The following is a 24,968-nucleotide window of genomic DNA, read 5'->3' on the forward strand; positions in this document are numbered from 1 at the left end:
CCTTTGCAACTGCTTCACATGGATCTGTTTGGACCAGTCAATGTATTGTCAATCTCAAGGAAAAGATTTTTCCTAGTAATTGTAGATGATTTCTCAAAGTTCTCTTGGACATTTATCTTAAAGTCTAAAGATGAGGCTAGTGAAATCATCATCAATCACATAAGGCAAGTCAACAATCATCCTAATTTCAAAGTTAGAAGAATTAGGAGTGACAATGGAACTGAGTTCAAGAATTCTGTCATGAGAGCATTTTGTGAGGAAAATGGGATTCTGCATGAGTTCTCAGCAGCAAGGACTCCACAACAGAATGGAGTAGTGGAAAGGAAGAACATATCACTTATTGAAGCTGCAAGGACAATGTTTGAAGAATCTAAACTTCCAACATATTTCTGGGCTGAAGCTGTAAATACTGCATGCTACACTCAGAACATCTCTCTGATTAATCAAGCAAGATGCATGACTCCCTATCAATTGTTCAAGAACAAGAAGCCAACTCTAAACTTTCTTCATGTCTTTGGCTGTAAATGCTATATTCTGAGAAATCAAACTGATCAAAATGGGAAGTTTCATGCTAAAGCAGATGAAGGAATTTTTGTTGGATATGCTGTTGGTAAAGCATATAGAGTCTACAATCTAAGAACCAACATTGTTGTGGAATCTATACATGTTGTGTTTGATGATAAAAAGATTGAAGGACTAAAAGATGGAGATTACCATGAGAGCCTCAAATTTGACAATGTGGAGATGGCTAGTGATGAAAGTGATGATGAAAGTGATCAAGAAACAGTGTCTAAGGATAATGCAGATAAATCCACCACCAATGAAGCACAAAACTCAGCATCCGTCGAGTTGCATAATGCTTCATCCGTCGGAAGGCAATCTGCGTTATCCGTCAGAAGACAACCTGCCTCATCCGTCAGTACTCAAAACTCACTATCCGTCGGGTTATCAAAAGGAGCAGGAGGTCAAGACAGATCACCTACATACAATTCTCCCTTCTCAAATCAAAGATCCATAAACTCAGGGGGAGTTTCTAGCAATCAAAACTGAATCACACATCAAGACAATCACGATGCCTCTTCATCTAGAGCTAATCTACCTCAGCAAAGGAAATGGACAAAAGATCACCCCTTTGAGCTTATCATTGGTGATGTGTCTTCTAGAGTTTAAACAAGAAGAGCAACTCCAGAAGAATGTCTATACAGCAGCTTTCTATCAAAGGAAGAACCAAAGAAGGTAGAAGAAGCTTTGTTAGATCCTGATTGGATTTTAGCTATGCAGGAGGAGCTAAACCAATTTAAAAGGAATAAAGTGTGGAAGCTGGTACCCAAGCCTAAAGGAAAGAATCCAATAGACACCAAGTGGGTATTCAGAAACAAGATGGATGAAAATGGCATAGTAGTCAGGAACAAAGCTAGATTGGTTACTAAGGGCTATTGTCAGCAAGAGGGAATAGATTTTGATGAAACATTTGCTCCTGTTGTAAGACTTGAAGCCATCAGAATCTTCTTAGCCTATGCAGCCCATGCCAATTTCAAGGTCTGTCAAATGGATGTCAAAAGTGCCTTTCTGAATGGAGATTTGGAGGAGGAAGTCTATGTCAGTCAACCTCCTGGCTTTGAAGATCCAAATTTTCCAGAATATGTTTATTATCTTCTAAAAGCACTTTATGGACTGAAACAAGCACCTAGAGCCTGGTATGACACTTTATCAAAGTTCCTTTTGGAAAATCACTTCACAAGAGGTACTGTAGATAAAACTTTATTTTTCAGAAATGTTAATGGCTCTAGCATACTTGTTCAAATTTATGTAGATGATATTATTTTTGGTTCTACAGATGAGAAACTTTGCAAAAAGTTTGCCAAATTGATGCAAAGTAAGTATGAAATGAGTATGATGGGAGAACTAACTTACTTTCCTAGTTTACAAGTTAAGCAAGTTAGAGATGGAATATTCATTAGTCAAACTAAATATATTTTTGATCTTTTAAAGAAGTTTGATCTAATGGATTGCACATCTGCAAAAACTCCCATGGCCAGTGCAACTAAGCTTGAATTAAACACTACTGAAAAGTCTGTGGATATTTCAAGTTATAGAGGCATGGTTGGCTCACTTCTGTACTTAATAGCTAGTAGGCCAGATATAATGTTTGCTACATGTTTGTGTGCTAGATTTCAGGCTGATCCTAGAGAATCTCACTTGATAGCTATTAAGAGAATTTTCAGATATCTCAAGGGAACACTAAAACTTGGCATTTGGTACCCTAGAGATTCTGGTTTTGATCTAACTGGTTATTCAGATGCAGATTATGCAGGTCGTAGAATTGACAGAAAGAGCACAACAGGAAGCTGTCAATTTCTAGGAAACAAGCTTGTGTCCTGGTTCAGTAAAAAGCAAAATTCAGTTTCTACTTCTACAACTGATGCTGAATATATTGCTGCTGGAAGTTGCTGTGCACAGATTTTATGGATGAAAAATCAATTGCTAGACTATGGTTTGCAAGTTGAGAGGATTCCTATTTTTTGTGATAACACAAGTGCAATTGCCATCACTGAAAATCCAGTGCAACATTCAAGGACAAAGCACATAGACATCAAGTACCATTTCATAAGGGAACATGTGATGAATAGTACTGTGGAATTACATTTTGTTCCAAGTGAGAAGCAACTTGCAGATATCTTTACCAAGCCACTGGATGAATCCACCTTTTCAAGGTTGGTAAGTGAGTTAGGTATGCTTAAATACTCTTAATTTATCTGAGTTATTTTGCAAGTTGAAATGTAGCCAGAAATTTAGTTGATTTTTAAGTCTTGGATGAGATTTTAGCTAAGTCAAAATTTGCATCTCGACGGATGATCCTTATCCATCGAGTTTAGTCATCCGTCGATATACTACTTGCTAATAAAAGTCAATTACTTTTCTGGAATATTTTATGACTCGACGAATATCAATTTATCCTCATCCGTCGAATTATCTAAATCTCAGCCGTTAATTCCCTGAACATTATCCATCGAGTATACTTACAGTTTGTAAGCATTACACGACGGATAATGGGTGGAATTTTTACAGTTTATTTTTAAACGGCTAATTTAGGCAATCTCTATTGGTTAATTTACTCTTCTTTATTATTTTTATCCGTTGTTTTTGAGATAGTATAAAAGCTTATTTCACTCCAATTATTTTCTTTTATCATCCTCAAATTCAACTGTTTTTATTTCATTCTCTCTCAAGCAAATATTCTCTTTCTCTTCAAGCTTTCATTCTCTAACAATGGCACCTGTAGTAAAGATTATGTCTCAAACTGGGTTCATTTATGAGAAGAACAACTTCACTGCTTTGGTCAATAAGGGTATTCAGCAATCAGAAGACTATCACAAGATGATGGACTTTGTGAAGAACTGCAAGTTAAATTACGCCATGTTGGAATCACCCACAATTTTCCATGAAGTTGTTGAAGAAATGTGGGCCACTGCAATCTACAACTCTACTGACAAGACCATCACTCTAACCATCAAAGGTAACGAATTATGTATCAATAGTGATGTGATAAAAGCATGTTTCGAAATTCCTGATAATAATGTGACTTCACCACACACTGACATTGATCTTATCAGTATGCTTAATTCCATGCATTATGCACTTCATACTTCTAAACTAAGTGATATTAGAAGAATGGGTCTTAGAAAGGAGTGGAGCTTTATGTGTGATGTAGTTACTAAGGTTTTCTCTGGAAAAATCAGTAATTTTGATTTTGTAAACATTTCCATGCTTAACATGCTATACATGCTAGTCACAGATAAATTTTACAATTTCAGTGACCTTGTATTGAATGAGTTAGGTTTTAAACTAGGTGAGTTAGCTAAAAGAGGAAAGAATGTGTATTATGCTAGATTTTTCATGTTATTGGCTAACCAACTATGTCAAGAAATTGTGCTTGAGAACCCAAACAATAAACTGGCTTGTTGGTTCAAGAGAGAAGACTCATTGCAGACTTGAACAGAGCCAACCATCACATGGATGTGCCAATGTTCTACTTTCCTGTAATGCAGGCACCTCAGGTAAGTGAGGTAAGTTCATCCATCCCTTCAACTATTCCAACCTCCTCAATTTTTTTGAGTTCAGGTGTAGCTATGGCAACTGTGACAATGACCAAACAGTTGCCTACCAAAGCTGCCAAAACAACTGTTATTTCTAAATCCAAATCAAAGAAAACCCCCTCTGGTATCTCTCAAAAGGTACCAGTTGAAAAATCCACCAAAGCCAAAGAGGGGAGTGTGAAGGAGGGTAAGTTAGGTGAGGGAAGGGGTGAACATCAAATAAACCCCAAGGATAAGGTTGGAGAGTTGAGTGAATCCTAGCCTAGCCACACTGCAGTTTCTCAACAAACTGCAGTGCTTAAAAAGGATAAAAGCTCACTTCTAGCCGCATCCTCCCAAAAGGATGTAGTTATTGAACAAAGCTCTCAGCCAAGAGCACAGGCCAAAAGGGTTAGGGACACAAGCTCACCCCAAACTTACACAAGAAAGAAGAAATCCAAAACCACTGGGGATGCACAGGGCACACACACAGTGCAAACTGGTGCTAAAGACACAGTCCCTGCATTTTCTGAAATTCAGTTTGATGTGGCTCCAATAAATGTGGAGTCACAGCCAAAATCTTTAATAATAGAAGCATCTGAAACACCATACTCAGCAACAAACTCTCTGGAAGTGGATATAATAAACACTTCAATTCCTGATTCCCCTTCTTTAACTCTGTTGGGGAAGCCAAAATCTAGTGCAAGTGAGCATCATCTTTTAGATGATTTGTTGGCTCACTTGCCAATTCTTTCAGATTCTATTGTGACATATGTGCCTCAAATATCTTCAATCAACACAGAGTCAACAATAGTTTCTCCTCCCACCTCATTCATTTCTACTCTCTCGATGGATATTGCTCATCCGTCGAGTAGTGATTGTATCCCGACGGATAAACTTAACAACAGTTATCCGTCAGATAGCATTACCACTCACTCGACGGATATCACTTATCCGTCGAGTATCTCTGCACAACTTCAAACTACAATTATTTCAAGTGCAGAAGATTTAGTGGTTGTACAGTCACTCTTAGGACTGAGAGAGGAGAGTGTATTGAGTGAGAGGCTGGGTTGCTCCCAGGCAAAAGGAGAGGAAAAGAGTGAAACTCAGCAATCCATTTATTCAGGATTGGCAAAAGTGAGTGAGAGGAGTCCCACCTTAGTGAGTGAAGGTGAGGGTGTGAGGGTGGGGAGCCAGGGTGAGATCCTGATGCAACAAAAGAGAGATTATGAGAGAAAAGCAGGTACAGAAGAAATAAGGGTGGATCCAGCCATTGCTAGTGAGTCAATGATTGTGGATGATGCTGAAAAGGAAAGACAATTTCAGCAACATTACAAAGCTGTAATTGATAACATTTTCTTGGATGCTGACACTTTTACTCATCCTGTATCAGCCTATCAATTGTTGGCTGCTCAGGGCAATGTGGAGGCAGAACAGACTTTGAACTTAGTACACACCTCAGAATCTCTTCAAAGAGATAAAGCTACTTTCAATAGGATGCCTTCTCAAGCTGGTGAGCCATATGAAGAATTTGAAATAAATTCTAATGATGATGACTCTGTTTCTTTGGATGGAAGCATGAACTTAAGGGGAGGTGAAGGCCCAAGTTCTGTTTCAAGTTTACCTGAATGGGAATGGACAAAGGAGTCTACACCAGGACAGTTTGGTGTATCTTTGGTTAAGCAAGTGATGGCTATTAAAAAAGCTCTTCAGGAAACTTCAGATGCTGGTATCAAAGCTATTCTTCAAGCTCATCTAGACTCTCTACATCTCCTGAAGATCCAGCAGTTAAGACAGAATCTGAATGTGGATGAACTAAAAAGGGATATAGCTGACTTGAAGACCTACAATTCTGAGAAGCTGGATTAAGTCATGCCATATGGTACCATGCAAGATCTATTACTAAGATTGAGGAGAGAATCAGTTTCTGAAAAGAATTTGGCCAAGCTGGAAGACAGAGTTCAGGTTATTGAGAATTCAGTGGCTATCCTTCTTCAAAATCAACAGCTCAGACAAATCTTCTCATGCAACTGGCTAAAGCACAAGGCCTAACTCCTCAACTTGATGATAACAAAAAGGGGGAGAGAGAATCAAGTAAGGAGGATAAAGGACCAAGTGAGGGGGAGAAATTTCAAGTACAAATCAGCAAAGTAATTGTACCTTCAATTACTGTCTCCAAGCCACCAGTTGCAGATGGTATAGATCTGATTAAAGCAGCAGCAGCAAACTTGAAAGTTGCTGAAAAAGGAAAGTTGAGTTTGATCAACTTGAATAAGATTGATGAGGAGATACAGAAAAAGTTTAAACTTATCAAGGAGCCAGTTAAGTCAGCCATCCATCACTCTCAAGTCAAGCCAATCAGTGTGAATGAGATGATCATGAATTATCTGGAAAAAGGACAATCTTCCTGCATCAAGTCTCCAAAGGCTGAAACAATTCTAAAACCAAGGGCAAATTATCCAAAATCATCTTTGAAGAACCCCTTGGACACTGTTTATGAGACACCCAAGCCTGATGAGAAGAAGATTCTGTCAAGATCTATTGTCTTCTATAAAGATCCAGCTGATTCAGCTTCAAAAAGGAGAATTGCTAAGATATTCAGAAATGGAAAGGAAATTTGTGTGGTAGCTGGACATCCACAATTTGCTCAAGCAAAGAGAGAAGAAAAAGCCAGATTGAAGCAGGAAAAGAAGCAAGCTGCTCTCGATGCAAAGAAGTCTAAACAAAAGAAAGAGCAGATTGCTATCTTGGCCAAGCTACAGGCTGTGAATTCATCTCAACAAATTCCCTCTCAACCATCTGAAGCTGCTGAATCAAAGAAGAAAATTGAAGAACAGATAAAATCCCCAAGGAAGAAAGAATTGGCTAGAAGAATAAAAAGGAAACTGGATATTGTTGACAAGGAATTGGAAGATCAATTTCCTAAGGAATCCACACCAGCTATAACTCAAGCATCAAAGCCCTTTGTGGTATTTGAAGACATAAGGGTGGTGGATCCCTACAGGAATATTCATGGTGAACCTATTGTGCCAAAGGATGAGCCAGTAGAGTGGGATAATATACCAATTCCTGACTTCAGCTTACCAATCCTTAGCAAGCCAAAAAGGACAAAGTCAAGGGCAGTCAAGAACGTGAAGCTGTCACCTCTCAAATCCAAATCAGTAGTTAAAGCTCAACCCAAAGTCAATAGGGGAGACTACTTGTACTTGTGTGACATCAAAGAATTCTCAGATCTAAATCTTTATCTGGATGAACTGGATGAAGTAAGGGGAATTGATGCATACAGAAACCTACCTGAAAGGTTGGTGTTCAAGTACAAAGGAGGAAGGGAGATTCAGTGGCCACTTCACAGGATTCTTCAAGAGAGCCAAGCTGTGTTGATTAAAGTTTATTCATCCTTCAAGAAAAACTTTGGGTTCAATGTCACTACAAGAAGACTAGTATTGAAGAGGATTGAAGAACTAAGGAGTGTTAGAGCTAAAGATGCACTCCCAAAGACTCTAATCATCCCATACACAGGGAGAAGAGTGCATTTAAGACCTTACTAGCTGATGGAGTTCATGGATGACAAGGGTGTGAGAAGATTCTTCAGATTAGAAGACCAATTAAGTATCTCTAGCAATGAGACTCTCTTGGAAATGCAAGAAAAGCTAGATCTCTCAGAATCTGATGAACTGGAATTCCACAGGCAGCTCCAAAATCAGATTGAGGAAAATAACAGAAAGCTTGGAAGAAGATCCAGACCTTCAAGGAACTAGAAAAATCTGCTCAGGCTAGAGGAGCATCTTGAAATAACTGTGAGCCAAACCTTGTGCACTTTGATTATTTGAAGCACTTTCAGTACTATCTACTTATCTTTAAAGCTGTATGTTTAGGATGTTTTGTTATCATCAAGTACCTCTTAATTTATGGCTACAATTCCAGTAGACATAAATTGGAGGAGATTGTTGTGCATATGTTGTGTGCTTGATGATTTCATAAACAAAACATCTAAGTGGATTTTACTTAGTAAAATAATGTAGCACTCGACGGATAAAAATTATAGTCCCGACAAATAACTCATTGCAGTCCCGACGGATAACTCATCATAGTCCCGACGGATGTTAATTTATTATCCATCGAGTGAGTAGCTTATGTAATAATAAGTTTGTAGCACAGTTATGTATGCACCTTTGTATAGAATCTGTAGTAGCATACAAGTCATGTTGACTTTAACTAGATATGCAGAATAGGTTGATTAATTGTACATAAATGATGTCTTGTAATTCTGTATAAGTGAAATGAAGTCATATGCTTGATTGCTACCCGACGGATAACCTACAAAGCAACCGACGGATGATCAACAACCCGACGGATGATCAACAACCCGACGGATGATCATGTACTCAACTAATAAAGAATTCAAACAGCAGTTGAACAGTGAAAGCTGAGCACAGCCGTCGAGATGTATACAAATCTACTGTGGAAGCCCATTAACCGGGTAATAGAGGACGAAAAGCAGCAAAGCTTAAGACTGATAGTTTTTATATTTGTTCAGTCTTTTTGACTTTGTAATCTTGGTGATATATAAACCAAGAATGTAGCAAATAGAAAAAGATAGCTGAGAAACACTAAAATAGAGAAATCTTTGTAAGCAAAATCTTTAGCATTTCCCTGTATTCTCAGCAGTTCAATTTGTAAGCAGCTGTGAGCATTCTTGCACACAGAGTCCTCTCGATATATAATATATATCTCTGGTGGAATTGTTTAAATCCACCAGAAAGTTTTTAAAGACTCTTGTTTTTAATTACTTATGTTTTGATTAAATTAAATTTCTATTCCGCATTGTGCTAATCAAAACATTATATCTATATTCGAGTTGAACATTTTTATTTCGAGAAAAAGGTTCAAGAATTTCATTCAACCCCCCTTCTGTAATTCTTGCTATATTGTTAAAGGGACTAACACCACAAAAAAACATTTATCTGATTTTGGTCCTAGCTTGTCAGAGACTAAGCGTTTCACAAACGCTTCGCATCCCCGTACTTTCATAAATGACATGCTATGACGTTTCACAGTCCATATCTCATATGGAATCTTTTGAACTGATTTAGTTGAAACTCGGTTTAGTGTATATGCTGACGTTTCTAGAGCGTAACCCCAGAAACTTATTGGAAGATCTGCTAGACTCATCATCGATTGCACCATGTCCAACAAGGTACGATTTCTCCTCTCAGAAATTCCGTTCCATTGAGGCGTTCTAGGAGGATTAAGCTGTGATATTATACCACACTCCACCAAGAAACCTTTAAACTCGAGGCTTAAGTATTCTCCTCCACAATCTAATTGTAGAACTTTAATACTTTCCCCCGTCTGCTTTTCCACTTCGGCCTTATATTCTTTGAACTTTTCAAAAGAATCAAATTTGTTCTTCAAAAGTTAAACATATCCATATCAACTGAAACCATCAGTAAATGTAATGAAGTAGTAAAAGCCACCTCTCACCATCGTATGCATTGGACCACATACATCACTATGTATAAGTCCTAATCGTTCGATGGTCCTTTCACCTTGTCCGGTAAAAGGAGCTTTAGCCATTTTTCCAATTAGACAAGATTTGCATTCTTCGTATGATTCAAAATCAAACTTATCCAAGTAGCCATCTTGATGTAACTTGGAAATGCGTTTCTTATTTATGTGACCTAAACGACAATGCCAGAGGTATGTTTGATTTGAGTCTATCGTCTTAATACGTTTATAATCATTACTATATACATTATAGACAGGAGTATCAAGATCAAGAACATATAAACCATTAAACAAACGTGCAACCCCGTAGGTAACATTATTCATCAAAAAGGAACAACTATTATTCTGAATCAAAAATGAAAATCCTTTCTTGTCCAAACAAGAAACCGAAATAATGTTCTGCAAATCGCAGGCACAAAAAACAGTTATCTAGTTCTTAAATAAGCCCAGTGGGCAACGATAAATGATAAGTCCCTACAGCTAAAGCAGCAACCTTTGCTCCATTGCCAACACGAAGTTTGACTTCTCCCTTTGCCAATGTCCTACTTCCCCGCAATTCCTGCACATTTATACAAATGTGAGAACCACATCCAGTATCTAATACCCATAAAGTAGAAGTAGAGAAATTAACTTCTATAACATAAATACATGAATCAGAAGTTCCATCAACCTTCTTCTTCTTCAGATCCTCCAAATAAGCATGACAGTTTCTCTTCCAATGACCCGGTTTCTTGCAGTAGTGACAAGTATCACCCTTTGCAACACCACCTCCAGGATTCAAAGCCTGTTTGCGAGCAGTTTTAGGAGCAACAACAGATTTAGATCCCATCACCTTCTTGCCTTTCCGTTTACCTTTCCTTTTGGCACTCCCTTTATTCACCATCATTGTGGGAGCAGGGGACGCCTTCTGAATGTTGGTCTCAGCAGTTTTTAACATAGCCAACATTCAGTAGGTGTCTTGTCTATCTCATTCATGTTGTAATTCATTACCAAATGAGCATAGTTGTTGCTCAAAGATTGTAAGATTAGATCTATTTGGACTTTCGGACCAATCGCGGAACCCAGAGTAGCAAGGTACTCCATATATCCAATCATCTTCAGAACATGCGGTCCAACCGGATCACGATCACCCTGTTTGTATACATACAAAGATTTGCATGTATCAAAGCTCTCTTGATGAGCCTATCCTTCAAACATACGTTTAAGGTGCTCAATCATGATATAAGCATCCATATGCTCATGTTGTTTCTGAAGCTTAGGACTCATAGGCGCTAGCATCAAATATGTGACATCCGTGTCATCATCTATATGCTTCTGATAAACAGCCTATTGAACACGCGTGCACCTTCAGGAAGAGGTCCAGGGCGAGGAACATCAATGACATGGAGCTTTCGCTCCTGTCTGAGGACTATCCTTAAGTTCCTTTGCCAATCAAGGAAGTTTGTTCTTGTCAACTTGTCCTTCTCAAGAACTGATCGCACAGAGAAGTTGTTTGAGTGGTTTGCCATTTGATATCTACAATATTAAAATGCATAAAATGAATTAATCTACAGATGATCATTAAATTATGTTCAAGTGATTATTCATATATATTCAAAATATATATCTCCCACTAATTTTATCAAATCAATAGCCCTAACTATTAATTCGGAAAGAATATCTTCTATATCCATTCTAGTGAGCCAAGATCCAAATTTCACAATATTTTAGTTCAGCTTTGGCTTTACTCCTGAAACATGATTCAATAAGGTAGACAACTTTTGTCAATTATATCAACTATATAATGCTTGGATAGTTCGGTGGAACAACATTTGTTCATATTTATCTAATAAATCTCGCCAAACTTCATGCCTCCAAGTTCACAATCCTATTGTGGTAACTTAGTTAAGTCAAACCCCATAGTCAGAAAGTATTAATATACTTCAACGCATCTCCCACGATAGATGAGAGAACTTCGCTCTGGAGAACCGACTCCTTATCGATCTAGGGGTTAACGTGTCGGACATATCGGAAGGCATCTAAACAACTTAATATAAACTTTAGGGTTTTGTTAATATTAAAACGATCATGATCCCATCATAAAGATATTCCCAATTTTTCCTTGAATGAAATACTTCAAATCAATATTCGTCAATGGTTTGATTTCCAGGTAGTGAGGGAGTCACAACGATCTCGCTTAAAACCCACAACCTTACAAGTTCAATGAACCCGCTTTTGACAAAATTGCCCCATATCAGAAATAAAGAAAATTAGTATTTTATTTCGTGTTTCTGAAACACGAGAATCTCATGATCGTTTGTTAAATTCTAAAATCTTGAATCGTTACATATTTTATCTTATTTAGCAGGTATGGCATGAGTGATGAATCTAATACATACATACATTGTTAATCTAATTAAGCATGCATCATTATAACTACTCTACACATTCATTCATCACATGATATATGTAAAGTGCAATAAAACAAACGTGGGAGGTTATGGCCCAATTCTACGTGATCTTCATCAAGCTCATGATAAAGATCATGATAAAGATCATGGTCAATCTAAGGTGGTTAAGTATATAAATACAACTGTCTATTATATCATATGTCTTCTTGTTTTATTTGCTTCCTTGTATAGATTCCTTAGATCACCTCCAATGGATTCCTTCTTCAAATCTTCAATTCTTCAAGTCCATTACATAAATGAAATATAAAAACCTAATCTAATGAACTTAAAAGTAAAACTCGAGTTACATTCAAGATTTAATATTACAAGAATCAAAACGACATGCAAGTCGTATTTAAAAACCAAAACCACAATAAAAACCATTAATCTAAGGTCTAAAGGCCATAACCATCCAGCATGCTCAAATAACATATAATAATATAATTTATCATATACTTATTATGATTAATCTAATTAACCATATGAAGTGGAACAGATACGAAACACTATTTTCAGAATCAAAACAGAAACTTTCTCCTTGAGTTTTCATCTATGTATCATCGTATCATATACATACAATATATTCAAGTCCCCTATTGTGTCCAGACACAATTAATCATAACAACAATCATCTCAGATCATCAATACATGCATAATATCATATATCTATCATGGTAGATTATCAACACATGCATAATATACAAATCGCATACATATAGTCATGGAAGATTGTATACATGATTTTATCATCAAAATCAATAAACACACAAATGAATTAAAACCTTTCGCAAGTAGCTCTGATACCATTATTGGGTTTCAATGCATAAAACGCAGCGAAAATAATAAATAAAATCGTAAAATTATAATAAACTGAAACCCACCGCAGGATCCATGCGAAAAACAATATTTAATTCGTGGATGAGATGTTTACCTTAAAGAGCTTTACGATTATGGTTGTCAAAAGGAGATCCTTGCTTTAACCAAACACCATGTATCCCGCCTTAACGATCTACTCCGTAGAGGTATCCACACGAAAGCTGGTACGTAGGAGGCGTGTACCAGCTCCAAGAACAAACCTGTTTTCCTCTCTCTCTCTCTCACCTTTAGCTGCTAGGGTTTTATGTTTTTATCTAATAAAAATGTAACCCTAATTTTAGCCTTAAGGATGTTTATATAGAGAGGCCAAAAACAATCCTAACCCTAATCCAAGTTAGAGTTTATTAAAATCTGAAATTCTGTTTATTTAATAATTAAGTTTTACTCAATTATTAAATAATAACTGAATTTTAGATTTAATAATATACAAATTCAAAATTCATTTATCCCATTAATTAAGTCCAACTTAATTAATAATAAATAATTTAATTTTTTTTAATTCAAATCCGAATTTGAACTAAATATTCCTCCATGCTTTCTTTGTGCGACCCTATAGGTTATTATTACGTTGGCATAATTTAAATATCTCATATTTAAATTAAACAATGAGTGGCATCTAGTAATACATCATTGCTACCCAAGTAATAATAATTAAATCGGCGATCGATTAAACCTTTCATGGATAATGTATAAAGTAATATAATCACTTTAACCAACTATTATAGATTAAACTCGAGGCATGTTATGTGTCACCCTCTTCATGATTTAATCCAGGTTTCCTTGATCAATGAATAGACCATCATTTCAAATCAACATTTGAGCGCATCGTCACGCATTTCATAGTCTAGCTCACACAAGAGACCAATTATATCTCTCCAATAATTAGGAGGGTTAAATCCTTTCTAGATCATTCATATTTCTCACACGATTCTTAATATACCCGAAGTCCGCTTTTATCATTACCCGGTCAAAGAAAACTTTTTGATGTAATCAAAGTATATTAATCATTATATAGAAATATAATGATTTCAAGTCGAAGGACCATTACATCATTATCACAGTGAGAATTACTTATGACACAACAAACATGTAGAATCTCACATTGGGTTTATCCAGCACCATGTATATTTACATCTTCCTGTATTTACGACTTTAGTATCACTATACCTATGATCAATGAGATTTGATCATCAGTCAACAAACACACTAGTATCAATGCATTATTATTGTCCCTTAATAATAATACTCTACTAGGGATATTTGGGAATATCGATACTATTCACATAATCTCTTTTTCGAGTCACGTACTTAGAGATATAGAATTTATATCATATTCCAAGGACATTTATCAATCTAATATTTATATCGCAGTAAATTAAGACTTAGTAATTATTTAAAAGAATAATAGATTGAATATAAATATATTAATAATCCAAATGTCTTAAATAAAACATAATAATGTTGTCTCTAGGGAACAAATACTAACAGTAGCAACAACCAACAGGGCATTAGAGAACGTTCGAACATGGTTAGCTGGGTCGTCAGTACCATCATATGCTTTGATGGTGGGCATCTTAAACTTTCTCGAGATGTGGGAATTCATTATCTCTTCAGTAAATGGTGGGTTTGGATCATCAGGATCTCCTAATGGCATCAGATCACTTGGATTAGCTCTTGGGGCAGCAGCCCTTCTTGCTGTTGGACCTTCCAGGTCTATGATTGGAGGAAAATCCCTTTGCCTCACTGCAAGTGGAGGTCTTGGGGTCAAGTGCACCTCCAGGTCACGCTTCATCCTTTGGATCTCAGCTTCATGAGCCCTGATCCTCTCCTATACATCTTGGGGAATCGTCCCTTGAGTGCTCCTGGGTTGTTGGTAGCCACTAGCCATTGGTTCCTTTCCAGTACACCTCCTCCTTGGAGCAACTTCATCGTCCGATGATTCGGAGTTTCTAGAAGAGTAGGGTCCAGAGAATTCTCGGTTCTCAGGGATGGGAGTCAAGCCACGGATGTATTAGGGCTTCCGCCTTGTCCTTCGCTCTGATTAGAGTGTCCATTTCCTCCAATCACCTCGGGGTATAGAGGCATCTCGTAAGGTGTGTTGGTGGTCCCTGGGGTTATGTTCGTTGAGTATTCATACCCAATAGGTTGAGGATTTATAGGTGCATGTAGTTGCTAAAATTGGGGATTCGTCCCTTGAGGAGCCTAGGGATTCGTCCCTTGTGGCGGATCTTGGATTATAGGATTCGTCCCTTGAGGTTGCGCCTCAGATGCCCCTACAGGGGTTCCTCGCATAGGTTGAGTGTTGAGGTATCTCCACTATTGAGGCGATCGTCTGTGATGGGATAGGATCATCAGCTCCACTGTTGTTTCTGCTCCGTGTGTTCACCATGATTGTTGTTGTCTTCCCACAGACGGCACCAAATATTATGGAATAAAAACTAGGGTGCGTAAGTAATTAATGCTAGGATTTGTGATTTTCGAGTTTTAATGGTTTCTCTCGCTCTAGGGACTATCGGTCCTTGTAAGATGTCTACGTATCTCTGTGTTGTAGAGAATCAAGGAAAAAACGTAGTTCTTGATGATGCCCTCGGGGCTATGGCGGCGGGGGCACACCAAGAACGTAGTGGCATGTATGTCCTTATTCGAGGATTAAGCCAAAACGTAGTTCTAGGTTGAGGGGTAGAAACCTTTATATAGATATGAGTCTAGGGTTAAACTTGTGTTGGGAGACTTGGTGGACAAGTCTCCTACTTAGATGGTAATTAGGACTCCAATAAGGGAAAGAATCCCAGATCCTTCTTTGTAGGAATTTGTGTCCGTTTTGGACACATGTCTCTACTCTTTTAGCCGTATTGGGCCTAGTCCGTGAACAACTCATATCCGTGGACCTTGATGACCTCTGCTAGGGGGCCTTGACCGTTTGGGTCATCTCTAGCCTGTTATGAGCCTAGACCAGCTTGGTCTGTATTGGGCTTTGGACAAGAATTCCACACGTAATTAATATGGCATTTAATGTGTCTTTAAGATGTATTTTCTATTCATATAATTGGTGTAGTGGTTTAATAAAATATTGGTGAATGAGTATACTCAAGTTCGATTGTCATTAACAACATTTTTTTAAAAGATAATAAATACATGGGAAAATATGTCATTTCACGAGAATAAAATCTTACTAATATTATAGGCATGTTGGGCTATTATATATATAATAGATATTATTTTAAGCTTTAATTTAAGGCCATCTTGAAAAAATTGTTGATTAAGCAATATCCTAGTGTTGCATTAAAATCAAGGATATCCATTAAATACCTCTAACATCGCTATGCATGTCTTATTTCATTTCTTTAAATAAAGTGTTTATTCTCTTTCCTTTTTACACATATAACTTCTCTCGTCATTTCATTTCCCTCTAATTATAATTCAACTATATTATTATTATTATTATTACTATTATTATGCACAAATATAAGACATGTTGTTAGAGATGATGTACATAATTATTGTCTTAAATCATTAGGACATAATATTTTATTATATTTATAAAATATTTAATAGGACATTGTTGAATTTGCTATAACACCCCGTTGATAGAGTGAGTGGTAGTTTACTCCTTTCTCGCAAGATATTTCTAAAGCCCATTTAAAAGGTGAGTGACATAACGAGTTTCTATACCCTTACAATAACCAACTTTTGACCAATTTTTCGTCAATTTCGATGGTTAAGTAATGGTTGACTAGGAGTAAAATTGAGATAATACATATAAGATATTTAAATAAAATGTAAAAAATGTTAAAAAAAAATTACATAATTAATAGAAAAATTACTCCATGTCCCATCCAATTGTTATTGTCTATGGGAGAGTGTCCGACATACATTTTAAGATGAAGAGAAAGTATAGTTTTCTTAAGTTTTTTTTAAAAAAATATTTTTTAAAATAAAAGTTTAAACATTCTATTTTTATTTTGAAAAATATTTTTTTTAAAAAATATGAAACTATACTTTCTATTTATCTTAAAATGCATGCCGAAATAGGAGTGTCCACGGATTGATTTACTCTGGATTCTCGCTTTTTTCAAAGCAAACCAGTAAGAATGATTTTTTAAAATACGAAACCATATCGGACCAGTTAAATGCAAAGACGAAATTAAACTGGACCATAGAATAACATATTGGTTCAGTTCGAACCACGGTTTGAACGCAATCATTTGCGTTTGTTTCATTTTTGTTACACTTACAAAGAATCGCTTATTTAAAAAATCGGAACATAAAATTTATTATATAATAGTATTATATACTCCCGCCGTCCCTTTCATTTGTTAACATTTTGAAGGGAGGGTTCGACACACGTATTAAGGTACATATAAATCTATAACTTATTTTTTATTTTTTATTTTTCTGAATAATAGTTTAAACATTCAATTTTTGTTTAACAACATAAAATTGTGAAAATAAGCTACGAATTTTCGGAGTGGGAGGGGTGAGTATTCAAGTCAAGTGATATTTTAATAATATTATTACTCACCTTACAAAAATTTGTATATATGTAAGAGAATAGAAATTGAAGGGATACATAGTGCATATTATTAAAGTTCTCAACCCAATTCGCTTTAAGGCGAAACAAAACAGATACACAGTGAAAATAACTTTTTTTTATAATTATACGTTATAACATGTAACGTAACAAAATTTTACACCAAATTAGAGATTGCATATATAACAGTTCTAATGTTTGTGGCAAACTCAAACGTTACATATTGTAACGCTTATAAAAAAATCTCAACATTAACATGTAACGTTCATAACGTTTATAATGTGATAAAGTATAATATATTGTCTGTTATGACTTGTAACGATCTTCAAATATTTAATTTATATACAATATTAAACAATTATTTTTTAAATGTTGCAACATACAAGTAATTGCTTATTCTTTTAAAATATAAACCAAAATATGTTAAAAACATGATAGTCGTTATGTCCCGTAACATTTTCAACTAATATAATTTTTGAACAATTTTTATATGATATTTTTTTAAAATTGCGATCAATTCAATTTACCGTCTAACAGAAAAATTTAAAAAGAGTCTATTATATAAATAAAGGAACTTTCAAAAATATTTATTAAAGAGAATACAGATAATGATTTGAAAAGAAGAAATAATATAAATATAGATTTTATTTTTGAAAAAAGAAACAAAAAGAGAAAATAAGAGAATAATATAGATAGAATATGATATGAAGATCGAATATGAATATGGATATGCATATGGAATTTATTATCAAAAAAGAAAATGTAATATCTGACCCGACCAACTAATTAAACTCTTCACCCCTCTCTAGTCTCTACCACCAGCAACTGTTATTTATACTCGAGCTGAAAAAACAAGTACATCTCTCTCTCTCTCTCTCTCTCTCTCAGATATAAAAATGCAAGGCCTATCAATCTCTCCCCGCTTTTTGCCGGTAACTCACCGCAAATCTCTACTTCCGGCCACCTCATTTTCAATCGGGAAATGTTCCATTGGTTATCCTTCACTCTCCCTCCGTGTTTTTCCTCAATGCTGCGCTGTTCAATCTCCGTATCAAGGTCTCTTTCTACGCCATTCGCTTATCCTATGTATATTATGTGTGCGCTTATAAGTTTGGCTTATAACTTTTTACAACTTCCAAAGTTCGTTATAATCGGTGCATTTAACTCATCTTGTAACAAGCATAATTTTTTTTACTGGACATAATATTCGTGAGTTTTTGCACTTTTTTTTGTAACTAAATATAAGTAAATATTTACGACTTTTTGCACGTAATTGGCAGCTAGAATAAATTTGTGATATTTTACCCGTAAGCCGTAATTCGTTACTGGGCATGTTATATTATGTTACAATGATTTTAAAAAACTAACGAAGTTGAGGACGACAATAATCAATTTTAAGGTTATAAGCATATCAGTAAAAATAAAAAATATAGTGGAAAAGTAGCACATGATTATTTCTAATGTATGATTTTTGTTGATTTGATTAGTAAAGTTTTCAGAATTGAGGCGAAAATAATATCTGAATCAGTTTTGCAATGTTCTTGTTGATTGAGTTGATGGATAATAATAATCAAGGTATTTTGTTATGGTTACTTTTGCATTGTTAAGTTGCTATTATTGATATTTACGTTTGTGTCTTAGTTGCGGATGAGGTTAAATTTAAGGAAGCTTCACGAATGGGGAATTTAGTTCCACTTCACAGATGCATATTTGCTGATCACTTGACTCCGGTTCTTGCTTACCGTTGTTTGGTGAAAGAAGATGATCGTGAAGCTCCTAGTTTTCTTTTTGAGTCCGTTCAGCCTGGTCTTCGAACCTCCAGTGTTGTAAGAAAGCGCAAAGACTCTTAGTTAATTTTCATTGCATTATTTGCAAAATAGTTTTTTAGTAGCTTATTGTTTTTAATATAAGTTTGTCTATCTTTCTTGTTGAATTTGCTTTATTAGGGACGTTATAGCGTTGTTGGTGCTCAGCCAACAATGGAAGTTGTAGCTAAAGATAACAGAGTTACTATAATGGATCATGAGGAAGGGCTATTGACGGAGAAGATTGTAGATGATCCTATGGAGATTCCAAGAAGTATTTCCGAGGGTTGGAAGCCACAACTTCTCGATGAACTTCCGGATGCATTTTGCGGTAAGAAGATTGTGGTGAAGTTCAATTGAACTATTTAGTGATTAGTTAGCCTTATTACATTAGTTCTAAAACCAAAAAATTAGTTAGTCAATTTATGATGTACCTATTAATGGGATGGGATAATTATTTGTTGAAAAGCACTAAATTGACCTTGGCAAGGAAGTGACAAAACTGTATAATCTGTAACCTTGCATAGGTGACCCAGTTGGGTGGGGTTGTCAGTCTCACGTGATGGAGCTGTTCATCTCCTACACTGGGGTCTCAATAGCTTCAAGCAATCTTCACTGAGATCTCTCTCGTAAGAGGGCTTTTGTTTTCACTTTCATCCTTCAATGTCTACCATGAGGTAGAATGCAGCAATGTGGGTACATGGGGCTTGTGTAATATTAGATTCTTTCATTATGTTACAGTGTTAAATAAATTGAGGTGCTGGAAAAGATTACAACGAAAAAATAAAATTTTCTTTCGTCATCACTAGATTTTACCAAAAAGATTCTATATAGAGAGACCTCCTATAACTACTGTACAACTGAAACAACTCAATTTATTTTGTGATGTTACATATGTTGTATAAAAGTAAACTAGACTGTGACAACATAGAACACCTCAATTTGAGTGATTAGTATGTTGCCCAGCTCACATCAAGTGTGTTTACATTTTCGTCTTGTTTAAGTTTTACGTTTACAGGGAAGAATTTTGCTTTGTAATTTTTAGACGTGTTAACAAAATCTTATAGTTTACTAACGCTGTCCTTCTATTGATTCACTTGAACAGGTGGGTGGGTTGGTTATTTCTCGTATGATACAGTTCGCTACTCAGAGAAGAAGAAGATTCCATTCTCAAAAGCACCACTGGATGACAGAAATCTTGCGGACATTCATCTTGGACTCTATGATGATGTGATTGTGTTTGATCATGTCGAGAAGGTACTCTTGGGCAATTAAAATATGGGTGAGCTCTTACACGGGTAATACAAGTCTAGTTGTTTTACCTAATTCGTCCAGAGGGAGGATCTACTCGAACTAAGCACAAAACTGATTGATCACTCCTCAACATAAATACCTAATTTGTTTTTTGTACTGAGAACCTCGTTTCTTGTCAAAGTAACCTTCAGTAATTCATACCACTACGTAAGAGAAGAAAATATTCAATTCCTAAACATAGGCGACTTAACTAATTGTTCTCCAACATTCTACAAATATTAAACACTGACCTTTAGAAAACAGAGTGCTATTGGTATGAAAATATATTTTTACCAGACTGCAGTAGGTCAATTAACCTTGAATTAGGTGCTCTTCAGCAAAAGCCTGTTCAATCTTAAAAAATGCAATAGAACCAGCCAAATCTCCTTCACCAAGTCTCCACAGCTATTCTCCCTTGGCATATCATGTTGGTTACATTGTTACTGTTTTCTCTATCGATTTTTGTTATAGTTTGTAAGTGTGGTTTGGACATCTTGACTGTCAGAAAGCTTTTGTGATTCACTGGGTGCGGGTTGATCGCTATCCATCTATTGAGAAAGCCTTTGAAGATGGGATGGATCGCTTGGAAGCACTTGTGTCTAAAGTACAAGATATCGATGTGTAAGTTGCCATCTTTGATTTTTGCACTGCATAAATTGGATTACAGAAGGCTTTTCAATATACATCCGTATCTGATTTAATTGTTAGCCCAAGGCTATCTCCAGGTTCCATCGAGTTATGCACTCAACAATTTGGGGATTCCCCAAAAAAGTCTAACATGACAAGTGAAGAGTACAAGAATGCAGTAGTACAGGCAAAAGAACATATTCTTTCAGGGGATATCTTTCAGATTGTTTTAAGTCAACGCTTTGAGCGCCGAACATTTGCAGATCCATTTGAAGTTTATAGGGCATTGAGAGTTGTAAATCCAAGTCCATATATGACTTACCTGCAAGTATGTAACTCAAAACTACCAATCCTGGTGTTTTTTTGCGTTTTTGTACTACAAAATTATTTAAATCGTATCTTATCAGGCTAGAGGGTGTATTCTGGTTTCTTCAAGCCCCGAAATACTTACAAGTGTAAAGAAGGTATGCAAAGTCAATCCATACTACAATTGTCTAAGATTGTTACTTTAGAGGGGAAAAAAATACTAATAATAAGAGAAACGAATTAATCTGTAATTATAATGCATTTTTTCATGCCAGTCATGATGCATAATGTAAATATTCTAAAGCGGCACTCATTGTAATTTTTGACAGAAGAAGATTGTTAATCGTCCTCTGGCTGGGACTATCAGAAGAGGGAAGACCTCGGAGGAAGATGAGATGCAAGAAATGCAGCTACTAAATGATGAAAAACAATGTGCAGAGCATATCATGCTGGTTGATTTGGGACGTAATGATGTTGGGAAGGTACCTCCTATATGTATCATTTTTGTGGACAGTGGACACTTTAGTTACTTCACCTCTAGGCTATATTGTAGACTTCTGACATTGTCCAATTGTTTCGTGATTTTCGGTTTTAATATCTTACCATCATGAGGATTATAACTTTGATTGAAAAAAAATTAGCATAAAGCATTAGGTATTAGGTAACATGTCTGAAAAAAAACTGTTGCGCATTGCGCCTCATTTTGTGTCAGCTTTTTACTCACACCTGACTATCTGTATAATGGTGACAACTCATTTGAACAGTTTGACCGCATCTATGCATATTATTAAATACGTATCGTCAACAATTAAGGAGTGTTAACCATTAGGGATAGTTTTTATACTGAATGTCGGTCATAAATCTTTATCATCAATCAGTGAATTTCAGTGTCTCCTTTTATTTGAAATTAATTCTTGATGTAGATCTCGAAATCCGGTTCTGTGAACGTCGAGAAGTTGATGACTATTGAACGCTACTCTCATGTGATGCACATCAGCTCCACGGTAAGCACTAGTATTCATTTAGTGGATTGAGGTTTTTCTTTTTGGGAAATTTGCCACTACTGGTCCACCTGAGTTTTTAACAATGGAATCATCAGTATGTACTACGTAGAGATTTGCAAAGATGCTTTACATTACCAGAAGTGGTTTTACAGAGTAAATAGCCATGATAAACATATTATATAATATATATATTATAATTCAACCCTTTTTTAAAAAAATCACCAAATTTGTCGGCACCAATACTTAGCTCATATGGTGTGAGAGTCGGTTGCTGCACCTCCAAGTTGATACATTTTTGCACCCAATTACCTTGGAACCAGATGTAGAAACATATAGATCAAGAACTATCCCTCCCCCCTCTTCCACTCTCAAAATATTCTTTTTGTATCTGTTAAAACAGTTTGGACTTGCTCCTAATATAAAATATGGAGACTTCCTATCAAATGGAAAAGATTGGCAAAACTATAGATTTTTGTTTGGAAGTGGTGCATAAAAATGTCAACAAAGGATTCTTATGATTTGTTTATTGTTATAAAGAACCTTGGCCATTGTTTCACACACTCTAATGTCTGACAGTAAGGTACTTATAACTTAATGCTTATAATGCCTGGAAGGTAGGAAAAGCAGTATATCTGGGTATCTTGGTGAAATCTTTGTTGTATTTCTTATACGTACACAGGTTACTGGAGAGCTGCTTGACCATTTAAGTTCATGGGATGCCCTTCGTGCTGCATTACCTGTTGGAACTGTTAGTGGAGCACCAAAGGTTATATCTTGTTCTCTTTTACATCTTTTTCACTTGTTTATATTATTCAACATCCAAGTAACTTGATACTGGAATCCTTTGATTTTATATGGTCAAGAACACAAGTTTGTTTTGCTTGATTTTACCAAGTTAAGTTTTTTCACTTGGGCCAATAGAATAAATTTATGAACAACCCTAATATCTGGAGTATTTTGCACATGTCAATTTTGGATCATTAGTAGTAGACATATGACTCCATATGGTTTCATCTTTTTATCAATTTAATAGTCGGATTTCTAGTATAATTTTAGTATGTGGTCGCAATCCTTTGAAAATAGGTCAAGGCAATGGAATTGATTGATCAATTTGAAGTAACGAGACGGGGACCTTACAGCGGCGGGTTTGGAGGCATATCGTACTCCGGTGATATGGAAATTGCATTAGCTCTCAGAACCATTGTGTTCCCAACAGGAACGCGATACGACACAATGTACTCATACAAGGATGCTAACAAGCGCCAGGAATGGGTTGCCTACCTTCAAGCCGGCGCTGGGATAGTAGCAGACAGCAGTCCAGATGATGAACAGCAAGAATGTGAAAACAAAACTGCTGGTCTTGCTCGTGCTATCGACTTGGCAGAGTCAGCTTTTTTGAGTTAATGATGTTTAACATGGCGACAGATTTAGATTAAACAGGAGAAACATAAAGGTTTTCTGCTCAACTTTTGTAACATGTAGAAATCAAGTGTATTGTCAATCTTAAGACCTCAGGAGGATGTTACTGGAAGTATACATCAAAAAAATGTTGCTTTCATTTTCATGTTATATTATTATTTTAATTTCATTTCCAGTGTTCAGTTTTATTTAGTTTTGTGGTAAATCTGCAAAGGCTTTCCTTCTGACTGCAAGTTGCATTTAGTAGTTAAATGTTTTTGATAAAAGCCCGTCAGATTGAAACTCACCTGTACTACTGGGGGTTGGATCTCCGGTCATCTTGTTACAAAGAGAAAGGGGTTAATAGTTTGCTTTGTTAGTTTGTGGCGCTGCACTACTGTTTTGCTCGGTTATGCTGTTGAGGTTCGAGTCTGTAGGCTGTATTTCAGTTTGAGCTGGTTATTATTGGCTTAAGCAGTTGTATATTATAGTCATATTCATTTAGCAAAAAAAAAGAAGACCAGGAGGCCTGACAGTGGTGGATTTGGGATTGTATCCTTTTCCAGTGATATGGGAACTGCACTAGGTCTCAGGACCTTTTCCCGAACGGAAACCCGATACAACAGAAAGTTCTTGTATATTGGTGTAAACGAATCAAACTGTTCGTGAGCTATTCGAGCTTGACTCGTAAAAAAATCGAATTCGGCTAAAAAATAATCGAGCCGAGCTCGAGCTCGAGCTTTTCTCATTTTTAACCGAGCCGAGCTCGAGCTTCAAATTATTCGGTTCGTAAGGCTCGTGAGCCTTATCAAACCTCTATTATTTTTAACTTTTTTATTATAAATATATGTTTCTGTAAATATTTAATATTTTTTATATATTACTTATTTTTATCAAGTCAAACTCGAGCCCAACTCGAGTCAAACCGATCATATTTCAATTTTTTGTTAATATTTAGTGAATTAATTCGAGTTTTCGAGCCGAACCCGAGTCTACCAAACCTTTTACGAGCCGAGCTTCGAACTTGAAATTAAAGACTCGGTCGAGCTCGAGCCCGAACTATTTTAATCGAGCTCGATTACACCCTTACATGATGCTAACAAGAGCCAGGAGAG

The 24,968-nt window shown here is 36.1% G+C and overlaps 1 protein-coding gene across 1 annotated transcript; it reads left to right on the plus strand.

The window, feature by feature from the left end:
* The first annotated feature begins 18,221 nt into the window (after positions 1 to 18,221).
* On the plus strand, positions 18,222 to 24,049 carry LOC141693529 (anthranilate synthase alpha subunit 1, chloroplastic). Its single transcript, XM_074498667.1, has 11 exons — positions 18,222 to 18,476; positions 19,062 to 19,246; positions 19,367 to 19,556; positions 20,331 to 20,482; positions 21,024 to 21,139; positions 21,227 to 21,473; positions 21,553 to 21,609; positions 21,781 to 21,933; positions 22,375 to 22,455; positions 23,135 to 23,221; positions 23,539 to 24,049. The coding sequence occupies exons 1-11, from the start codon at positions 18,317 to 18,319 to the stop codon at positions 23,857 to 23,859; spliced, it is 1,749 nt and encodes a 582-aa protein (XP_074354768.1). The 5' UTR covers positions 18,222 to 18,316; the 3' UTR covers positions 23,860 to 24,049.
* The last annotated feature ends 919 nt before the right edge of the window (positions 24,050 to 24,968 follow it).

The sequence above is a fragment of the Apium graveolens genome, chromosome 10 (genome assembly GCF_009905375.1).
Source record: "Apium graveolens cultivar Ventura chromosome 10, ASM990537v1, whole genome shotgun sequence".
In the NCBI taxonomy this organism is placed as follows: Eukaryota; Viridiplantae; Streptophyta; class Magnoliopsida; order Apiales; family Apiaceae; genus Apium; species Apium graveolens.